The sequence below is a fragment of the Falco peregrinus genome, unplaced genomic scaffold (assembly GCF_023634155.1).
Source record: "Falco peregrinus isolate bFalPer1 unplaced genomic scaffold, bFalPer1.pri scaffold_40, whole genome shotgun sequence".
Lineage (NCBI taxonomy): Eukaryota > Metazoa > Chordata > Aves > Falconiformes > Falconidae > Falco > Falco peregrinus.
In genome coordinates this window covers 1,590,184-1,609,399 of record NW_026599607.1, presented here as the reverse complement: position 1 = coordinate 1,609,399, position 19,216 = coordinate 1,590,184, and the positions used below count along the sequence as shown (strand labels likewise).

At 54.8% G+C, this 19,216-nt stretch overlaps 2 protein-coding genes across 2 annotated transcripts; both read left to right on the top strand.

Annotated features, from left to right (window-relative positions):
* The first annotated feature begins 8,677 nt into the window (after nt 1-8,677).
* LOC129783399 (olfactory receptor 14C36-like) lies at nt 8,678-12,332 on the top strand. The gene is made up of 3 exons (XM_055793374.1): nt 8,678-9,585; nt 9,657-9,791; nt 12,281-12,332. Exons 1-3 carry the CDS (start codon nt 8,678-8,680, stop codon nt 12,330-12,332), a joined length of 1,095 nt encoding a protein of 364 aa, XP_055649349.1.
* A 5,573-nt stretch (nt 12,333-17,905) lies between these two features.
* LOC129783398 (olfactory receptor 14C36-like) lies at nt 17,906-18,859 on the top strand. Its single transcript, XM_055793373.1, has one exon. It carries the CDS (start codon nt 17,921-17,923, stop codon nt 18,857-18,859), a length of 939 nt encoding a protein of 312 aa, XP_055649348.1. The 5' UTR covers nt 17,906-17,920.
* The last annotated feature ends 357 nt before the right edge of the window (nt 18,860-19,216 follow it).

The following is a 19,216-nucleotide window of genomic DNA, read 5'->3' as shown; positions in this document are numbered from 1 at the left end:
AGATCCTTGGCTAAAGAAGGAATTCCTCAAGAATCTCCAGAGAGAAAAGGAAGCATCCTGGAGGTGGATGCAAGGGCTCAAAGAGGAATTTAGAAATAGGGATGTCTTCAGGGAAGCCAAAGCCTGCTTCGTATGGGGTCTTGCAAGATGTTCAAGGGCATCAAGAGGATCTGTCTCTACTTGCAGAACAGTTTAAGAAATAAACTACGCCCCTGTGTGGCCACTGCTGAGCTTAGTAAGAGCAGGTCTAGATAAATCTGAACATCCTCCAGGTCGTCTTTGCCTTAGTCTTCCCCAGCATCGTGTCCCAAAGCTTTGTGCCTGAAGGCAGGACTCTGGAGGGAACCAGCCAAGTGTGGATGGGGATCGTGTCAGGAGTCATTTGACCAAATTCAATGCTTCCCACTCCAGGGAGGTGGAGGGGTGGCATCCCAGGGAGCTGTGTGAGCAGGCCGATGTCCCAGTGAGGCCATTCTCCATCCCCACTGGAAGGTCATAGAGACTGGAGGAACTTCCTCTTGACTGGAAGCACCTGTGAATCTCGTGATACCCAAGAAGGACAAATTGAAAGTCCTGCCCCTAAAGTGGACCGAGGCCCTGCGATGACACAGGGCAGGGACTGCCTGGCTGGGCCCTTGGTTTGCATTAGGCAAACTAGGAGCCACCAGGAAAGGTGACCAACAGCCTCCTGGGCTGTATGACCAGGAGCACAGCCACGGCAAGTCATTCCCCCCCTCTGCTTCCCACTTGTTTCACCACATCTAGAGTACTTGTCTAGCTTTGGTGCTCCGCAATAGCAGAGAGACACTGGCACGCTGGAGCCATTTCAGTAAAGAATCACAGAGAAGGTCAAGGCTGGAGCACGGGCCCTGGTAGATCAGGCTGAGGGAGCTGGGCTGGTCCACCCTGGAGGATGGAGGGCTTTTGTGGGAGGATGTAAGAGCCTTGCGTTGCCTATGGCAAGGTTTCCAAGTACTCACTGTGGTACAAGGCAGGAGCACAGGAAGCAATGAACTGAAGCAAGAGCGCTGTCCTCCTTCTTCACCTTCAGCCTTCAGAGGTAGTGAGAAGAAAAGAAAAAACACCACAAAATGCAACTTAGAAGGTTCAGATTGGGTATGAGGAAAAAGCTGTGTCTGTCTGAGGGTTGCCCTCTGATGCCAGAGGTCACCCAGAGGGAGCCTGGGTCAGCCCATGGCTTTGTGCTTCAAGGAACAAGCAGGGATGAGGGGAGAGACATCAGTGATGGCACAGAAATGCGGGTGTGAGGGCTGGGTGGGAAAGCAAGGAAGAGTCCAACCCCCAGAGTGGAAAGAGGTGCCAGCATGGACAGAACCTTTTTCTTCTCCTATTGTACTGTCTTTGTCCTGCCCTGTGAGTTTTCCTCTGATCCTATGGCCAGAGAGCAGCTCTGCAGAGAAGGACCTTTGGGTGCCAGAGGACAAGCAGCTGAGCAGGAGCCATCGATGCACCCTCATGGCAAAGGCCAACGGCCCCCTGGGCTGCATTAGGAAAAGCATCGCTGGCCGATGGGGCAGGTGACCCTTCCCCTCCTCTCAGCACTGCTGAGGCCACATCTGGAGGGCCGTGTCCAGGGCTGGGCTTCCCAGAGCAAGGGAGTTGTTGACCTACTAAAGCAAGTTCTACAAAGGGCCACCAAGCTGGTGAAGTGACTGGGGCATCTGTCAAAGGAAGAAAGCGTGAGAGACATAGACAGTTCCATTTGCAGAAGAAAAGCCTTGTGAGGGTCACATTAATGTAGATAAAACTCCGTCTGAACCCAAGGAAATGATTTTGGACTCTGAGGGTGATCAATCACTGGAAATGATTGCCAGGAGCAGCTGTGGAATGTCCATCCCCGGAGATATTCCAAACGCACCTAGACAAGGTCTTGAACAACCTGCTCAAGCTGAGCTTGCCTCATCTGAGGATTGCACTGGATGATCTCCAGAGGTCTCTTCCAAACTCGATTCTCTGTCATTCTGGTATCATCAAAGAGTAAAGTAAAGACAGAAAGAAATGTAACACATATACCTTTGACCACAAAGATGGTGGGGTCCATAGAGAGAAAGCAAGCTGGAGCAGAGGAAATGTTTGAGGAGCAAGGAGCAACAGAGATGTTCTGTGCCATCACCCCCTCTTCACTATCGCCCCTATGTAGGAGGGGGCCTGGAAATCAGGACCATAAGTAACAACCAGTTAGCTGAAAGGAACGTGCTCCAGCTTGTAGGCCACAAACCCTGGGAGGATAAGGAGGGTGAATAGATAACAACCAACAGGATGAGTCTGGCCGAGAAAAGGTAAGGAGATGAGGAACAGATGGAGCCAAGGAGAAGTAACACTTTGTTGTTAATTGATGAGTGTAAAAACTTACTTAAAGTGTCCTTTGTTTGTAGTTAACCAAACAGGGATTGCCTGGTATGTAATGCTTAGCTTAAGGAACCAATCTGTTTAAAGCACGCGGCCTCTGGTAACATATATAAACTCATGATTGTATACAATAAATCAACATTTGCTTGCATCAAGCAGTTTCCTGTCTCTCCATCGCAGCACCCTTGCACCTCTCAGGGTGTTGGTGTGTAGATGAATTGGGAACAATGGAGTAATTTGGCCCTTGGAGAAACTGTCAGGGGAATGGTCTTTATGTTTCAGTCCTGGTTTCTCACAGTCCATGTATTTTTTAATTGGCAATAAATTAAATTGAATTTTAATACGACACATTTTGGCCATGACCCATGAACATTGCTGGTATAATTTCTGCTTTTTTCCTGTTGAGTCAGGGGAGCGGATGAGCAGCTGTGGGGCTGGCTGGGTGCTGGCTGTGTTTAACCCTCCACAGGACCACATCAGGACTGCTGAGCCCACAGTGGGGCTCCCCCGCACAACAAAGACCCTGACAGACCGGAGCAAGTCCTGCAGAAGCCAGAAGGATGGTTGGGACCTGGATCATGTTATGGACAAGGAGAGGCTGAGAAACTGGGGTTTATTTGAGATAACATCTAGAGTGAAAGACTGGAGCGCTGGACCCAGGTCAGTTGGTGGGAACTCAGTCAGTGGTTTACTTCACTATTTCTCAAAGCAAAGCCGTGAGGACATGATCTGGCTGGAGGTGTCTGACCACAGCCTTGGCTGAGTGGCCAACTGTGGCAAGAGCTATGGGACTTGTGTGTAACCAGTGACAGTAGGAAAGTGGCTCCATTTACATTTAGAGTTGCAATGGAGTTGGGTATCACTGAGCCACTAAGGATGACAGAGCTGACCATGCAGCAAATGTTCCTCGTAGCGACTGGGGTGTACAACAAGCAAAGGAAACGACTGATGCTTAGGACATCTTGGGGCACCTGGGGCAGCTTCCCCTGGGTATCCAGGGAACATGGCACCGAGCAGAGCCCTGTGTCCCACCCGATTACTGCCTTGCTTCCTTCACCGTGACCCAAGGAATTGCACCAGGACACCCTGCCGTGTGCCTCCACCCTGTTATTTGCCCCAACTTTGCACACTCACACAGCTGAGCTCTACACTGGTGCTTTACTCTCCTCGGAAGTTGATAGATGTCTCCACTACACAAGCCCCTTAAATTACAGAGGTGTGACACAGGAGTCCAGCTGCACCATCCTGGATGCAAACATACAAAAGCCTCTGGGTCAGGCAGGCTGGGTTCATTCCTTTGAGGAAGTGGAGTGCATGCAAACATTCCAGGAGAAACACAGTTGTGACATTAAAAGCGCTAAATGCACAGGATGTTCCAGAGATGACCAGGAAATGCCTTGTGAGGAGATTCGGGCAGTTCAGTGCTGCTGAGAGACACCTGACTGCATCAGCTTCTTCAGTGCGTCCTTCAGCTCCTGGTTCCTCATGCTGTAGATGAGGGGGTTCACTGCTGGAGGCACCACTGAGTACAGAACTGACGCCACCAGGTCCAGGGATGGGGAGGAGATGGAGGGGGGCTTCAGGTGGGCAAACATGGCAGTGCTGAGAAAGGGAGACCATGGCCAGGTGAGGGAGGCACGTGGAAAAGGCTTTGTGCCGTCCCTGCTCAGAGGGTATCCTCAGCACAGCCCTGAAGATCTGAACGTAGGACAGAACAATGAAAACAAACAAACAAAAGCTACACAAGCACCACACAGAAGCAGCCCCACTTCCCTGAGGTAGGTGTGTGAGCAGGAGAGCTTGAGGATCTGTGGGATTTCACAGAAGACCTGTCCCAGGGCATTGCCGTGGCAGAGCGGCAGTGACAGTGTATTGGCCGTGTGCAGCGCAGCACAGAGAAACCCACTGGCCCAGGCAGCTGCTGCCATGTGGACACAAGCTCTGCTGCCCAGCAGGGTCCCGTAGTGCAGGGGCTGGCAGATGGCCACGGAGCGGTCATAGGGCATGACGGTGAGGAGAGAACACTCTGCTGAAAGGAAAAAGACAATCAGGAAGAGCTGTGCAGCACATCCTGAGTAGGAGATGTCCCTGGTGTCCCAGAGGGAGTTGGCCATGGCTTTGGGGAGAGTGGTGGAGATGGAGCCCAGGTCGAGGAGGGAGAGGTTGAGGAGGAAGAAGTACATGGGGGTGTGCAGGTGGTGGTCACATACTACAGCAGTGATGATGAGTCCGTTGGCCATGAGGGAGGCCAGGTAGATGCCCAGGGAGAGCCAGAAGTGCAAGAGCTGCAGCTCCCGCGTGTCTGCCAATGCCAGGAGGAGGAACTGGGTGATGGAGCTGCTGTTGGACATCTGCTGCCTCTGGGCATATGGTGCTGTCACAGGAGAAAAAGACAGCGATAATTTATGGGAGACTTCTGCAAGCAAAATCAAAGCCATTTCCCACAGACCATCCCCCCGTCACACACAGACATCCCTCTCTTTTCTCGGAGACCTTCCTGCAGCTGTGTGGCTGCAGCCCTGCTTGGTGCTGGCCGTGTGGGTGATGAAGAGCAGGGCATCTGCCCACGGGCTCTTGACCAGCCAGCCCCACTCTGCAGCAGTGGGTGGGGGCAGGGACCAGTCCTGGTGTTTAACTTTGTCCTCTGAAACCAGTGCCAACGCGGAAGGGCTGGTCAGCGTCTGCAGCGCCAGTGCTAAGGAACGGGAAGGGTGAAGGCATTGTAAGAGAGCTTTAGTTTTTTTCACAGCTCCCCCCCATCTCTCCTGTTGAGTATTTTCAGATGTCAGAAAAGCAGAGCATTTTTGCTGCCCTCCGGTGGAACAGAGTGAGGTCTGTGAGGCAAGAGGATTGCCTGTGGGTGAGTGCCCAGTGAGGGGAGGTGGTCTGTCCGTCTGGTTCCCAGGCAACCTGGTACCAAGTGTCCCCGAGCCCGGGGGTGCAAAGGCTTTGCTTCAGAGCAGAGACATGGCCTGGGCAAAGGAGAGCTGAGTCTTGAGCCCTCGGACTGTGCAATGAAGTGCTGAAATGGGCTCTGCACGGCTTACTGAAGCTCTGGGGACATCCTCTCTGTAAAACCTCCTGTCTGTAAAACCAACTCCTGACTGTAAAACCACCAGAAGCAGACACAGATACAGGTTTCTTAAGGAGTATTTAGATCCTTTGCTGCAGTCTTCCTGGTGTCCTCTCTAGTAATGCGTTAACAAAAGTTGATACTCCTGCACAAAACTTTTTCTAGTAAGAGAATTGCCACAGCTGGAAATAAGTGTGTCCCCCCAGGTGAGGCAAGGCCCATGAGGGATTGCCTCATCCTGCTGCCCAGCAGGTTCCCCTGCAGCCCCAGGGACAGCTGGAGGGAGCCCAGAGGGGCAGAGGAGGGAGGCAGGGAGAGCTCAAAAGCAGCCCTTGGTGGGAGGCTGCTGAGAGCTCCCTGCTGGAGAAATCTGCAGAGCCCTGGAGCCGGTAAGTGTGTGGCTGCAGGGCAATGCCTCTGCAGTTCCTAGCCGGGTCTGCAGCAGCTGGGGCCCCCCCAGCCTGTGGGACCGTGTGGGAGCCTTGTGCTGTGGAGGAGGCCAGTGTGCTGCAGAGCAGGGCTTCCCTGCTGCAGCGTGGGAGGGCCAGGGCATGTGGGCTGCCTTGTGCCAGGGCCGGCTGCAGGGCTGTGAAGGTGGCTGTGCAGGCAGGGGTGCCCAGGGCTGTCCTTGCCAGCAGGGTCCCTGCAGCCCAGGGGGCTGTGTGCTGGGGCAGGGGCTCTGCCGCCTGCCAGGGGCAGCCCTCAGCCTGCCGGGGGGCTCCCGTGAGGCTGCGGGGAGAATCTGTAGGTGGAAGGAGCGAACCCTGTCAGGGCAATGTTCTCGTGCTGTTGCGTGGGTGCTGCATTGGTCAGGGCTGCTCGCAGCTTCTGCTCATGCCCACCTCATTTCCAAGGCGACTTCTCATGAGCACATTCACGGCAGGGGTTTTCTGCTGGAGTCTCTTCTTGCCTGAATCTCTGCTTCCATTTTTATCTTGCTCATCTTGGTAGGAATGGAATCTGAACTGTGTAGGTCAGAGCAGGGGCAGAGACTCTCAGAGCATCACAGTGATGTTTATGAAGAAGGTCAGCAAGTGCCTTCCCTCTGCAGCAGCATCCAGATCAAAGCAGCATCAGCTCTCCTTTTCCCTCAGGCTCTGGGGGAGCTGTTCTTTCAGGCCTGCAGGCAGAGAGCGGCTGCAGGGCAGAGCTGGGCACACAGGGGCTGAGCTGGGCTCTGTGAGCGCTGGCAGGGAAGAGCCGTGGGGCCAGAGAAAGAGCTGCTGGCAGGGACAGCTGCAGGCGTTGAGCGTGGCTGTCCTGCATTGCTCTGGTCTGGGAGGTGCTGTGCAGGGCTTGAGAAGGGAAAGGCATTCCAGTGTGCCCATCTGTCTCTCTCCTGGCTTTGCTCAGATGATTTTGGGATAACTGACCGGCTCGGTTGGAATGGGAGTTTCAGCTGCAGGCTCAGGCACAGACCCTGTGAGTCCTCCTGTGCCGATGTGAGCACAGCAAGGAGGTGTCCCATGTTTCCTCTAATCTGTGAAGCTGTGGGCAATGCAGTGTGTGATGCTGGGGAAGGAGCTGGCTCTCCTTTAACAATTACCGTAATCAGGACCCTCGGTCACCTGCTTGGGGTGTCCACCCAAGCTGCATGCTGCTTCCAGGGCACACTGTGACCATGGGTGTCCCTGGCTAGAAAGGGGGGTGCTGAGACTTCGAGAAAGGGCGAGCCATTCTGTGCTCTGTAGTGGATCCCTCTGCTCTTCAGCAGTGTCTGCTTGCTTTTTAGGGTAACAAAGTGTCCTGGTTGTGGCTGGGATAGAGTTAATTTTCATCTAAGTGGGAAGGACTTTTGAGAACAATTTTGAAAATGCACTGATATTTTTGGTTGTTTATAGGTGATGCAACATGTTCATGCTCAGTATATAAACTTGGTGGGGTTTGCTGGGGTCTGCCAGTCGATGCTGGGGACTGGCTGGGCATCAGTCAGTGGGTGATGAGCAGCTGTATTGTGTATCACTGTCTTCCTTTCTTCCTTTCTTTTTTTCTTCCTTTCTTCCTTTCTTCCTTTCTTTCTTTCTTCATTTCTTTCTCTCTTTCTCTCTTTGCTTCTTTCCTTCCTCCTTGTTTCTTTCCTTCTTTCCTTCTTTGTTTCTTTCTTCCATTCTTCCCTCCTTCCTTCCTTTTCCTTTCGTTTCCTTTCGTTTCCTTTCGTTTCCTTTCGTTTCCTTTCCTTTCGTTTCCTTTCGTTTCCTTTCGTTTCCTTTCCTTTCCTTTCCTTTCCTTTCCTTTCCTTTCCTTTCCTTTCCTTTCCTTTCCTTTCCTTTCCTTTCCTTTCCTTTCCTTTCCTTTCCTTTCCTTTCCTTTCCTTTCCTTTCCTTTCCTTTCCTTTCCTTTCCTTTCCTTTCCTTTCCTTTCCTTTCCTTTCCTTTCCTTTCCTTTCCTTTCCTTTCCTTTCCTTTCCCTTCCCTTTCCTTCCTTTCCTTCCTTTCCTTCCTTTCCTTCCTTTCTTGTTGGATTTTATTACCCCCGACTACCTCCCTCTCATTATAACTGTCATTCTCATTATTGTTATTGTAATTTCATTTTTATTCTACTGCATTTATGATTTTTTTCTCGTCTCAAACTTCAAGATTTACATTCCTTTCTGATTCCTCTCCTCATACCTATGGGTGAGGGGGGAGTAAGTGAGCATCCCTGTGGTACATAATTTCCAGCCAGGGTTAAACCAGGACACATGTCAGTGTAATTGGACTCTATCACAGAAAGCTGCAAGTGCGGGGCAGCTGAGAAGGAGCTGGAGGGACTCACCAGAGTCCCTGCCTCTGCCCTCAGGCACAGACAGTGCCCTTGCCTCTCAGCACTCACTCTGCTCTCCCTGAGCACAGCACAAAGCCCTCCTGACCTGACTCTGGCCATGGCCGTTGCTCAGCACGGGCAGAGCCGATGCTGACAGGCCCTTCTGCGCTGGGAGCAGTTTGGGCTGAGCCAGTGCAAGGCCAGGACTGGCCCCTGCCCCCAGGGTTCCCATGAAGCCCCTGCTGCAGAGCAGGGCTCACTGCTGGGCAGCCAGCGGGCACAGCCCCTGCTCCTCACAGCACACTCAGCCAGCACTCAGCACAGCTCCAGCCACGGCTCGGAAGGGAGCTCTCCTAGGAACGGCAGAGGGGGGGGACATGGGGCAGCGGGGGCGCATCTAGGAGAAACGGCTTTCACTTGGCTCAAAGAAGTCTCTCCTAAATTGTCCCTGCCTTTTGTCCTTCAACAGGTCCCTGTGTTCAGAAACAGAAGATGTCTAACAGCAGCTCCATCACCCAGTTCCTCCTCCTGGCATTGGCAGACACATGGGAGCTGCAGCTCTTGCACTTCTGGCTCTTCCTGGGCATCTACCTGGCTGCCATCCTGGGCAACGGACTCATCATCACCACCGTAGTGTGTGACAAACATCTCCACACCCCCATGTACTTCTTCCTCCTCAACCTGTCCCTTCTTGACCTGGGCTCCATTTCTACCATTGTCCCCAAAGCCATGGCCAATTCCCTCTGGGAAACCAGGGCCATCTCCTATGCAGGATGTGCTGCACAGCTCTTCCTGATTGTCTTTTTCCTTTCAGCAGAGTGTTCTCTCCTCACCGTCATGGCCTATGACCGCTCCGTGGCCATCTGCCAGCCCCTGCACTACGGGACCCTGCTGGGCAGCAGAGCTTGTGTCCACATGGCAGCTGTTGTCTGGGGTAGTGATGTTCTCTATGCTGCGCTGCACACGGCCAATACTTTTTCACTGCCACTCTGCCAAGGCAATGCCCTGGGACAGGTCTTCTGTGAAATCCCACAGATCCTCAAGCTCTCCTGCTCACACACCTACCTCAGGGAAGTGGGGCTTATTGTGGTTAGTGCCTTCATAGCATTTGGCTGTTTTGTTTCCATCATGCTGTCCTACGTTCAGATCTTCAGGGCTGTGCTGAGGATCCCCTCTGAGCAGGGACGGCACAAAGCCTTTTCCACGTGCCTCCCTCACCTGGCCGTGGTCTCCCTCTTTCTCAGCACTGCCATGTTTGCCCACCTGAAGCCCCCCTCCGTCTCCTCCAAATCTCTGGACTTGGCGGTCTCAGTCCTGTACTCGGTGGTGCCTCCAGCACTGAACCCCCTCATCTACAGCATGAGGAACCAGGAGCTGAAGGACGCACTGAAGAAGCTGATGCAGTCAGGTGTCTCTCAGCGGCAATGAACTGACTGTGGCTCTTTACAAGGTATTTTCAAGTCACGTATAGGACATCATGTGTGTTTAACATTCCATCTATGACAATCATGGTTTTACTTCAATGTATTTCCTCACTCCACTTCCCCAAAAGCACGAACCCAGCCTCCCTGACCCAGAGGCCTTTGTACATGCGCCAGGGAGGATGGTACATATATACTCCTGTGTCACATCTCAGTAATAAAAGGGTGGGTTTTTTCAATGCCTATATCTGGAGGTTGGTCTCTTCTTCCAAAGCTGAGCTCAGGAACAGGCTGCAGGAATTGCCCCCAGAAGACCATGCTGCTGGGCTTGGGTTCCCCATGGCTCAGGGGAGGAGGGCATGGGGCAAGGCGTTAGGGCATGGGCCTGTGTTGAGCCTTGGCGTGTGGGGGCCCAGTGCCCATGGGAATGGTGGGTGACCAAGAGGGATGTGCCTGGGACCATCTCCCTGGGCTTTCAGGCACCGCTGCCCTGCACAGCAGCACCGCCTGCTCAGGGCCATGCCTGAGACCACATCCCTGGGCAAGAGCAGGTGTCTCTGTGGATGCCCCAGCTGGGGCAGGCTGCTGTGTCCCTGGTGCAGCAGGAGGTGCCTGGGGAGCCCCCAGGCCAGCAGCCTGGTGCTGGGGACAGGGACTGGCCCCGAGGGGCTGCCAGGAGTGGGCAAGCAGGGTCCCTGTGAGAGAGGAGCAGCAGACAGAGAGAGGCAATGGCCTCTGTGTCCTCATGCCATGGCTGGTGCCAGCCCTGGGGCTGACTGGCAGGAGGAGACCCCTCTCTGCCCACCAGCATCTGCTGTGCCCTTGTGATGGTCTATGGCCATGGGGTGAGTGCCCAGAGCTCTGCAGCCCCCTTTGGGTGGGCACTTGCATGGGGCCAGCCCCGCGTGGGCTGCTGTGTCTGCCTGGGCTGGGGAGAGGGCAGGGGAGGTGGGCAGAGCTGGGGGGGGGGCTGGGCTGGGAAGGGCCAGGGAGAGGGAAACACCAGTGAGAGCTCAGCTGTGTGGGTGTGCAGGGTGGGGGCACACAGCAGGGTGTCCTGGTGCAGACCCAGGGGTCATGGTGAAGCAAGCAAGGCACCAAAGGAGCGGGACTGAGGGGCCAGATCTGTGCCGTGTTCCCTGCACACCCTCAGAAAGCTGCAGAAGGGAAATTTTCCCCACAAATTCCCAAACACTGCTCATTTCCAAGCCTGGTCATATACCCCAGCCCTCATTAGGGACCACTGCTGCATGGCCACCTCTGTCCTCCTCCGTTGCCCAGTGATACACAACTCCATCACCATTTCTAAATATAAAGGGAGCCACTTTCCTACTGACACTTGTTACACACAAGTCCCATAGCTCTTGCCACATTGGTCTCTCAGGGAAGGCCATTGTCAGACACCTCCAACAAGATCATGTTCTCATGGCATGGTGTTCTAACAAATATTGATTGAGATCCCACCAGCTGGCCTGGGTCCAGCGCTCCAGTCTTTCATTCAGAACAATTTCTCAAATAATACTCTTGCTCTCTCAGCCTCCCTTTGCCCATAATATGCTCCAGGTCCTAACCATCCTTCTGGCCTCTGCAGGACTTGCTGTGATGTGTCAGGGTCTCGCTTGTGCTGGGGAGCCCCATTGTGGGCTCAGCAGTCCTGATGTGGTCCTGTGGTGGGTTAACCTTGACCAATGGTGAGACAAACATTCAGCTGCTCATTCGCTGCACTGACTCAACAGGACAAAGGAAGGAAATAAACCAGCAATGCTCATGGGTCAAGATAAAGACAAAGAAATCTCTTAATGATTCTTTTCATGTACAGAGATGTGTTGCCTTGGCAAAGATTAATTTATTGCCAATTAAAAAAATGTTTGGATTGTGAGATACTATGGCAGGAGAAACAATGGGTGAGATAGTCTGGTTTATTCTGGGGGAATCAGTCTCCTTGGTGTTCACAGGACAGGTAAGCAAGGATGCCAAGAGTGCAGGGGCTTGTGGGCAAGTTCCTCAGACCAAACAGGTTGCCCACTCTGATGCTCACCTGCACCTGGGTCTCCACAAAGAGGACAAGATGCTCAGGGATGTGAATAGCAGTGCCAGTCTTGATTGTAGTGATTATGAAATTGTGGTGTCCTTGATGCCCAGGTAAGTGGGGAAGGAGAGCAGCAGAGCACAGCCCAGGACAGGAGGGAAGGAGAACCTGGCCTGCTGAGGGCACTGGCAGGTGGGATCCCATGGGGGCAGGGCCCTGAGAGCATCCCTAGGCCTTCCTGGCCCTGACCAGCCTCACCTGGGGCCTCCACCCAAAGCTTTGTCCATGGCTTCGGGGGGCCATTGAAGCCAGGCAAGAGATTCAGCCCCAGCATGATCTATGCCGTAGGTGTGCAGGTCACCTTAGAGAGGCGTGTGGGTCTCCTTAGGGTCACAACAACAGGCACAGCTTTGCCTGCCCATGGACCTTGTTGGTTCGGAATGTCAGCATCACTTCCCAGCATATTCTGAATGGGGTTTGCCAAAGATATGAAACCGTGGCCCTCCAAGTCCTGGGGACTTTCTGTTGCCTCCCTTCCTTCCTCAACTCCCTCCGAATTATACACATCTTCCTTGCTGTCAAGGCTTGTCTCTGGCCAAAAGCCCAGCAGCCACCCAGCCGCTCCCTCCCCCCTTCCCTCCACAGTCAGGGCCCAAAAATGAACACGGTCATGGACAGGGGGTCTAACGAGGGATGAGCGTGGGGACACAATCACTTCCCTCACTCTCTTGGCAAGGCACTTCTTCGTACGCTCCAGGGCACGGCTGGCTGCCTCTGCTACCAGGTCACGGGCTGGGATTGTGTTTTGCCTTCTGTCCCCCAGCACCAGCAGGGCCTTTTCTGCACAGACACTGCCCAGCCAGGCAGGTCCCAGGCCCTGCAGCTGCAGGGTGTTAGTCCATGCGAGGGAGGTGCAGGCTCTGCCCTTGGTCCGTCCTGCATCTGTGCAGCTCCTGCCAGGGCGGCCACCCCACCTGCCAGGGTTCCCCTCCGTGGCATCCCTAGGGCACAGGGATGCTCCTCTCAGTTTGGTGCCACCGACAGACACTGTGAGAGTTGCCTCCACTGGGTCATGTGTACAGCTCTTAAACTGTAATCAGGAGAGTCCCCTGTGCTGCCCACACTGCCCCAGTATGTCCCAGTGGCCTCCAGGTGGGGTGTGAGCCCTTCCCCACTGCTCTCTCAGCCTGACCATCCAGCTGGTGTTTTACTCATCTCTTTCTGTTCGCACCCAGAGTATCATGGCCTCACTTGGGCAGAACAACACTGAGGGAGACCATGGCCAGAGTTTTGTAAAGCTGAGGGAAATGACATCCACTGTGGAGCTCCTCACGCACAACTGCAGGCTGTCAGGTTGGCGAGGTAGATGGCAAATCTCATAAGCAGTCATAAGCCATCACAGTGAGAAGAAAATACTCTGCTGAAATGAAAAAGAGAATCAGTAAGTGCTGGGCAGCAAATCCTCAGTAAGAGATGGCTCTGGTCGTACAGGAAACTGAGCGTGGCTTTGGGGAGAATGGTGGGGATGGAGCCCAGGTCGAGGAGGGAGAGGTTATGAGGATGAAGCACATGGGGGTGCGGAGGAGGTGATCGCACAGTACAGTGGTGACGATGAGGCTGTTGGCCATGAGGGCAGCCAGGGAGATGCCCAGGAGAGCCAGAAGTGCAAGACCTGCAGCTCCCGCGTGTCTGCCAATGCCAGGAGGAGGAACTGGGTTAAGGGGTAGCCACTTGGCATCTGGTGCCTCCTGGCACAGAGATTGTCTGAGAGGGAAAAGAGTTAGGCAAGACTTTGCTGAGCAAAACCTAACATATTTCTCAGAGGAACCCCAATGAAAAGGCCTCTCTGCTTTCCCAAAGACCTTTAGTAGATCTCTCATGAGTTGGTTTTTGCTGAGGGTGCTCCAGGGAGTAGGAGACTCTGCTGTGGGCTCTGCAGGAGTCAGTCCTTCCCTACAGCAGTAGCGAAATAGGAACGTGGCGTGATCTAGGATTAAATACACTCAGGGCATCAAAGGGCTTCACAGCATTGCCACCCCGTGTTCACCCAACTATGGAGCGGAGTTGAGGGGATTTTTCTCTGTGTATTTTGTTCCGGTTGCCCCACCACAGCTGAGGAGTGGTTTTGGCACTGCCATTCCTGCTGCACTGCAGGTGCCATCAGGTGGGCCCTGAGAGGCAAAGAGACAGTCCCTTTGTGCGGACTGAGGACAGCCAGTCTGTCCACCCGCCCTGGTTTCAGCTGCCCTGTGCTGGCAGCTCCTTGACCTGCAGGACTGTCACCCCCAGTGCTTCCCAGAGAAGGAACTGGACGCTGCTGAGAGCAGAGGCAGCCAGTTTCCAAGTACCGATCTGCAAACTCCTCATGCTGCCTCATCATACCTGAGAAGGATCTCCGCTCTGCCCCCTGCAGCCAGGGACACAGAGGGCACATTGCAGCTGCCTGTGCACAGGTACCCAGCAGCATTCCTGGGGTGTCTTCTCCATGGGGCTCCCTGATCACACAGCGATGCCACCGGAGAGTTGTGCCCTTCTGGAGCGCAGCCTGCAGCCACCCAGCTCCTGAAGGTGGGCTGTCCTGAAGTGAGAGGTGTCTCTTTTGGACTTCTGGGAGCTTAGGTATCAGGAGGCGATTGGGAGACCTTACTGCCATAGGCTAACCTGTATGGCAAGACCCCTCAGGCTGGTCTCTCAAAGGACAAAGCAGAAAGGGAGAGGAGTGAGAATGATGTGAGAGAACAGCCCTACAGACATCGAGGTGAGTGAAGAAGGAGGGGAGCAGCGAGACAGAGGCTTGGTGGGATCCTGCAAGCCAGTGGTCAAGTAACCGCCCGCTGACAGCCACAGGGCAGCGCAGTGACAATGCACGTTTAGGTGTCTGCAGGTTCTTTGCATCAGCGTTCTAGCACAGCTGCCAGATGGGCCAGCAGCTGTGATGCTCCCCTGGATCTGAAACCCTGCATCATTCGTGTCCACCTTGGTACTAGGAGCAAAGCAATGGTGGAGTCTCATCTCCCAGGGGAGTGAGGCAGGAGAGCAGCAGAGTGCAGGCCCCAGGTCCCACACTGGCAGGCTGTGGCCTGTGCAGAAGGAGGGAACGCTCCTTCGGGTGCCCTGGAATTGCCTCACCGGTCTAAACCGCGTGGTGGATGCCTGGGCTGTTGGAGGCTGCTGTCCTTGCCGAGCAGCTGTGCTGAGCTCTGCCACCTGCCTTGGCACTTGGTTCCCTCAGGGTCACAGCTCTGTCTGCAACAGGACGGGCTGCAGCTGCCTCTGCGTGGGCCCCTGGCTGAGGGCACTGCTGCACATCTGGGCTGAAGCCCCCCAGCTGTGGCACCAGCCCAGCTCTGCCTGGCCATGAGGCAACCTGGTACCAAGTGTCCCCGAGCCCGGGGGTGCAAAGGCTTTGCTTCAGAGCAGAGACATGGCCTGGGCAAGGGAGAGCTGAGTCTTGAGCCCTCGGACTGTGCCATGAAGTGCTGAAATGGGCTCTGCAGGGCTTACTGAAGCACTGAAGACATCCTCCCTGCCCCTGACTGCAGAACCACCAGGCACACACATGCACACACGCTCTTTTAGGAGTACTTGGGTCCTTTGCTGCAGTCTTCCTGGTGTCCTCTCTAGTAATGCGTTAACAAAAGTTGATACTCCTGCACAAAACTTTTTCTAGTAAGAGAATTGCCACTGCTGGAAATAAGTGTGTCCCCCCAGGTGAGGCAAGGCCCATGAGGGATTGCCTCATCCTGCTGCCCAGCAGGTTCCCCTGCAGCCCCAGGGACAGCTGGAGGGAGCCCAGAGGGGCAGAGGAGGGAGGCAGGGAGAGCTCAAAAGCAGCCCTTGGTGGGAGGCTGCTGAGAGCTCCCTGCTGGAGAAATCTGCAGAGCCCTGGAGCCGGTAAGTGTGTGGCTGCAGGGCAATGCCTCTGCAGTTCCCAGCCGGGTCTGCAGCAGCTGGGGCCCCCCCAGCCTGTGGGACCGTGTGGGAGCCTTGTGCTGTGGAGGAGGCCAGTGTGCTGCAGAGCAGGGCTTCCCTGCTGCAGCGTGGGAGGACCAGGGCATGTGGGCTGCCTTGTGCCAGGGCCGGCTGCAGGGCTGTGAAGGTGGCTGTGCAGGCAGGGGTGCCCAGGGCTGTCCTTGCCAGCAGGGTCCCTGCAGCCCAGGGGGCTGTGTGCTGGGGCAGGGGCTCTGCCGCCTGCCAGGGGCAGCTCTCAGCCTGCTGGGGGGCTCCCGTGCAGCTCTGGGGGCGTATGGACTGAGCCCTGATAGGGAAGGATCTCTCTGCTGTTGAGAGTGTGCCGCAAGGGTGAGCGCTGCTTACAAGTATAGGTTACCCTCAGAATATGTCTGGATGAGACTTTTTGTATCGAAGGTCAGCGCAGGGATTGCTATGATAAATCCAGGGCTCTCCTCAATCTGTGTTTTCAGTTTTCTGTTGTTGGGGGCAGGAGAGGGAAGGCGGAAATGTTAATGGAGAGCTCGAGTTTGAAGATGTCCCTGAGACTGCCAGCTGTAACTCTGAGTGATGAGGAGGTCTGCCAGGAGCCTCCTGAAGTGCCCTCAGCCACTCCTCCGCCTATGAACAGCAGCAGCAGCACCTTTGCTGGAGCCATCAGGGTCGTTCTGAGCTGCCCTTTTCCCCCTGCGGACAGGACCCTGTGCCCAGCCAGTGCCCTTCAGAGAGGCACGTTTGTGCGGGGCCAGTGCACAGAGGCAGAGATGTGGTCTGTGAGCACTGACAGGGAAAGACCTGGCACAGGGAGATACCTCCCACAAGGAAAGTCTCCTGACATCCAGGATATTGCAAGGACTGATAGGAAACTTCAGACAGAATTGTTGTGGAAGGGAGAATCAGAAAGCTCTCTCTGACCATGTGCAGTGCAGACCCCTTTCTCTGAGGCATCCCCCTGGCCTGCTCTCCCCCCAGCAAAGCCTCTGCCCTCAGGGCTGGGGGTCCCGAGGCGTGAGCCACCCCCTCTGCAGCCAGAGCTCCAGCAGAGCCGCGGTGCAGCTCTGCAGCCACGTGCCCCGGTCCCTCTGCAGAGCACAGGGGCTGAGAGCAGCTGCCCGGCAGTGTTGGTGTGTGGGAGGTGGCGAGCAGAGCTGGGCAAGGGCAACGCTGCCCTCAGTGCCTGGCTCGCTCGCCCTGGACACTCTTACCTAGACCATCAGTGCAATTTTACTTCTTTCTCTGCCGTTTTGGGTTAGTTTTATTCTCTAGCTCTTGCTGTCAGGCTCTCTGGGGATGGGTGTTTCAGCTGCAGAGTCACACTCTGACCTTGTGGGTCCTCTCCTGCAGGTGTGTCCATGGGAACAAGTGTCCCAGCTTTCCTCTCACCCGTGGGGCTGTGGGCAATGCCCTATGTGGGGCTGGGCAAGGGGCTGGTTCTCCCTGAACCTGATGCTCTTGTTAGGGCACTTGGCTACCTCCTTGAAGTTCCCTTCCAAGCAGTGCGTTGCCCTCCAGAATGGAAACCTGTCCCCTCGCACCCATTAGCGATCTGAAAGCCCCACGTAGATGCGTAGAGTTTCTGTGATGGACAAAACACTGCTGGGGTGGGTGAAATGAGCTGTGTATCCTTTGCTGTGGGTGGGATGCTGAGTTCTGATGAAAGTCTACAACCTTTACTGGTCTGTGGTGGGTCAGACCGTTCTCAGCAGTGCCTTGTGGTATTTCAGGGTAACATGGGAGTGTGGCCACCATTCATCTCAGGAAGGTGCAAGCCCACAGAAACTGGGAACCAGAAGGACAGACCACCTCCCCTCACTGGGCACTCACCCACAGGCAATCCTCTTGCCTCACAGACCTCACTCTGTTCCACCGGAGGGCAGCAAAAATGCTCTGCTTTTCTGACATCTGAAAATACTCAACAGGAGAGATGGGGGGGAGCTGTGAAAAAAACTAAAGCTCTCTTACAGTGCCTTCACCCTTCCCGTTCCTTAGCACTGGCGCTGCAGACGCTGACCAGCCCTTCCGCGTTGGCACTGGTTTCAGAGGACAAAGTTAAACACCAGGACTGGTCCCTGCCCCCACCCACTGCTGCAGAGTGGGGCTGGCTGGTCAAGAGCCCGTGGGCAGATGCCCTGCTCTTCATCACCCACACGGCCAGCACCAAGCAGGGCTGCAGCCACACAGCTGCAGGAAGGTCTCCGAGAAAAGAGAGGGATGTCTGTGTGTGACGGGGGGATGGTCTGTGGGAAATGGCTTTGATTGTGCTTGCAGAAGTCTCCCATAAATTATCACTGTACATTTTCTCCTCTGACAGGACCATATGCCCAGAGGCAGCAGATGTCCAACAGCAGCTCCATCACCCAGTTCCTCCTCCTGGCATTGGCAGACACGCGGGAGCTGCAGCTCTTGCACTTCTGGCTCTCCCTGGGCATCTACCTGGCCTCCCTCATGGCCAATGGCCTCATCATCACTGCTGTAGTATGTGACCACCACCTGCACACCCCCATGTACTTCTTCCTCCTCAACCTCTCCCTCCTCGACCTGGGCTCCATCTCCACCACTCTCCCCAAAGCCATGGCCAACTCCCTCTGGGACACCAGGGACATCTCCTACTCAGGATGTGCTGCACAGCTCTTCCTGATTGTCTTTTTCCTTTCAGCAGAGTGTTCTCTCCTCACCGTCATGCCCTATGACCGCTCCGTGGCCATCTGCCAGCCCCTGCACTACGGGACCCTGCTGGGCAGCAGAGCTTGTGTCCACATGGCAGCAGCTGCCTGGGCCAGTGGGTTTCTCTGTGCTGCGCTGCACACGGCCAATACACTGTCACTGCCGCTCTGCCAAGGCAATGCCCTGGGACAGGTCTTCTGTGAAATCCCACAGATCCTCAAGCTCTCCTGCTCACACACCTACCTCAGGGAAGTGGGGCTTATTGTGATTAGTTCCTGTTTAGCCTGTGGATGTTTTGTTTTCATTGTTCTGTCCTACGTTCAGATCTTCAGGGCTGTGCTGAGGATCCCCTCTGAGCAGGGACGGCACAAAGCCTTTTCCACGTGCCTCCCTCACCTGGCCGTGGTCTCCCTCTTTCTCAGCACTGCCATGTTTGCCCACCTGAAGCCCCCCTCCATCTCCTCCCCATCCCTGGACCTGGTGGTGGCAGTTCTGTACTCGGTGGTGCCTCCAGCACTGAACCCCCTCATCTACAGCATGAGGAACCAGGAGCTGAAGGGTGCAATGTGCAAACTGATAACTGGATGTTCTGAAGGAATAAAATTATGAATAGCATTTATAATGTAGTTCATCACAGACCCAGACTGTCTTCTGAATTTGTTGTAGTTACTTGTGGTATTTCTGTTCTGATAAAGTTGTCATCCCCATTCTAATTCCTTCTGTGATTTTCTTTTCTGAAGGTGCCCTGCTCTCTCTTCATCTAACAAAGCCAAAGGGCCATTAGGCAACTTTATTTTTGCTGGGATTCTTCCTTCCAAGGCCTTTCTGGAGCTGCAGGGACTGTTCCTGTGTCCACAGACGGAGGGGAAAAGGTTCCTGGCATGGCAGCAGTACCAGGGAACACCAGCCCTTGGCTCTCCAGTGCTGTCCTCCTTCCACTTCCACACTCTCCTTCTGACCCCATGC

What these genes read in the sequence shown, in the direction of transcription:
- LOC129783399 (XM_055793374.1), top strand. Translation starts at nt 8,678, where the DNA reads ATGTCTAACAGCAGCTCCATCACCCAGTTCCTCCTCCTGGCATTGGCA. An exon ending in GACGCACTGAAGAAGCTGAT is followed by an intron (nt 9,586 to 9,656) that starts GCAGTCAGGTGT and finishes AGTCACGTATAG; the next exon opens with GACATCATGTGTGTTTAACA. An exon ending in TACATGCGCCAGGGAGGATG is followed by an intron (nt 9,792 to 12,280) that starts GTACATATATAC and finishes TTCCCTCCACAG; the next exon opens with TCAGGGCCCAAAAATGAACA.
- LOC129783398 (XM_055793373.1), top strand. Translation starts at nt 17,921, where the DNA reads ATGTCCAACAGCAGCTCCATCACCCAGTTCCTCCTCCTGGCATTGGCA.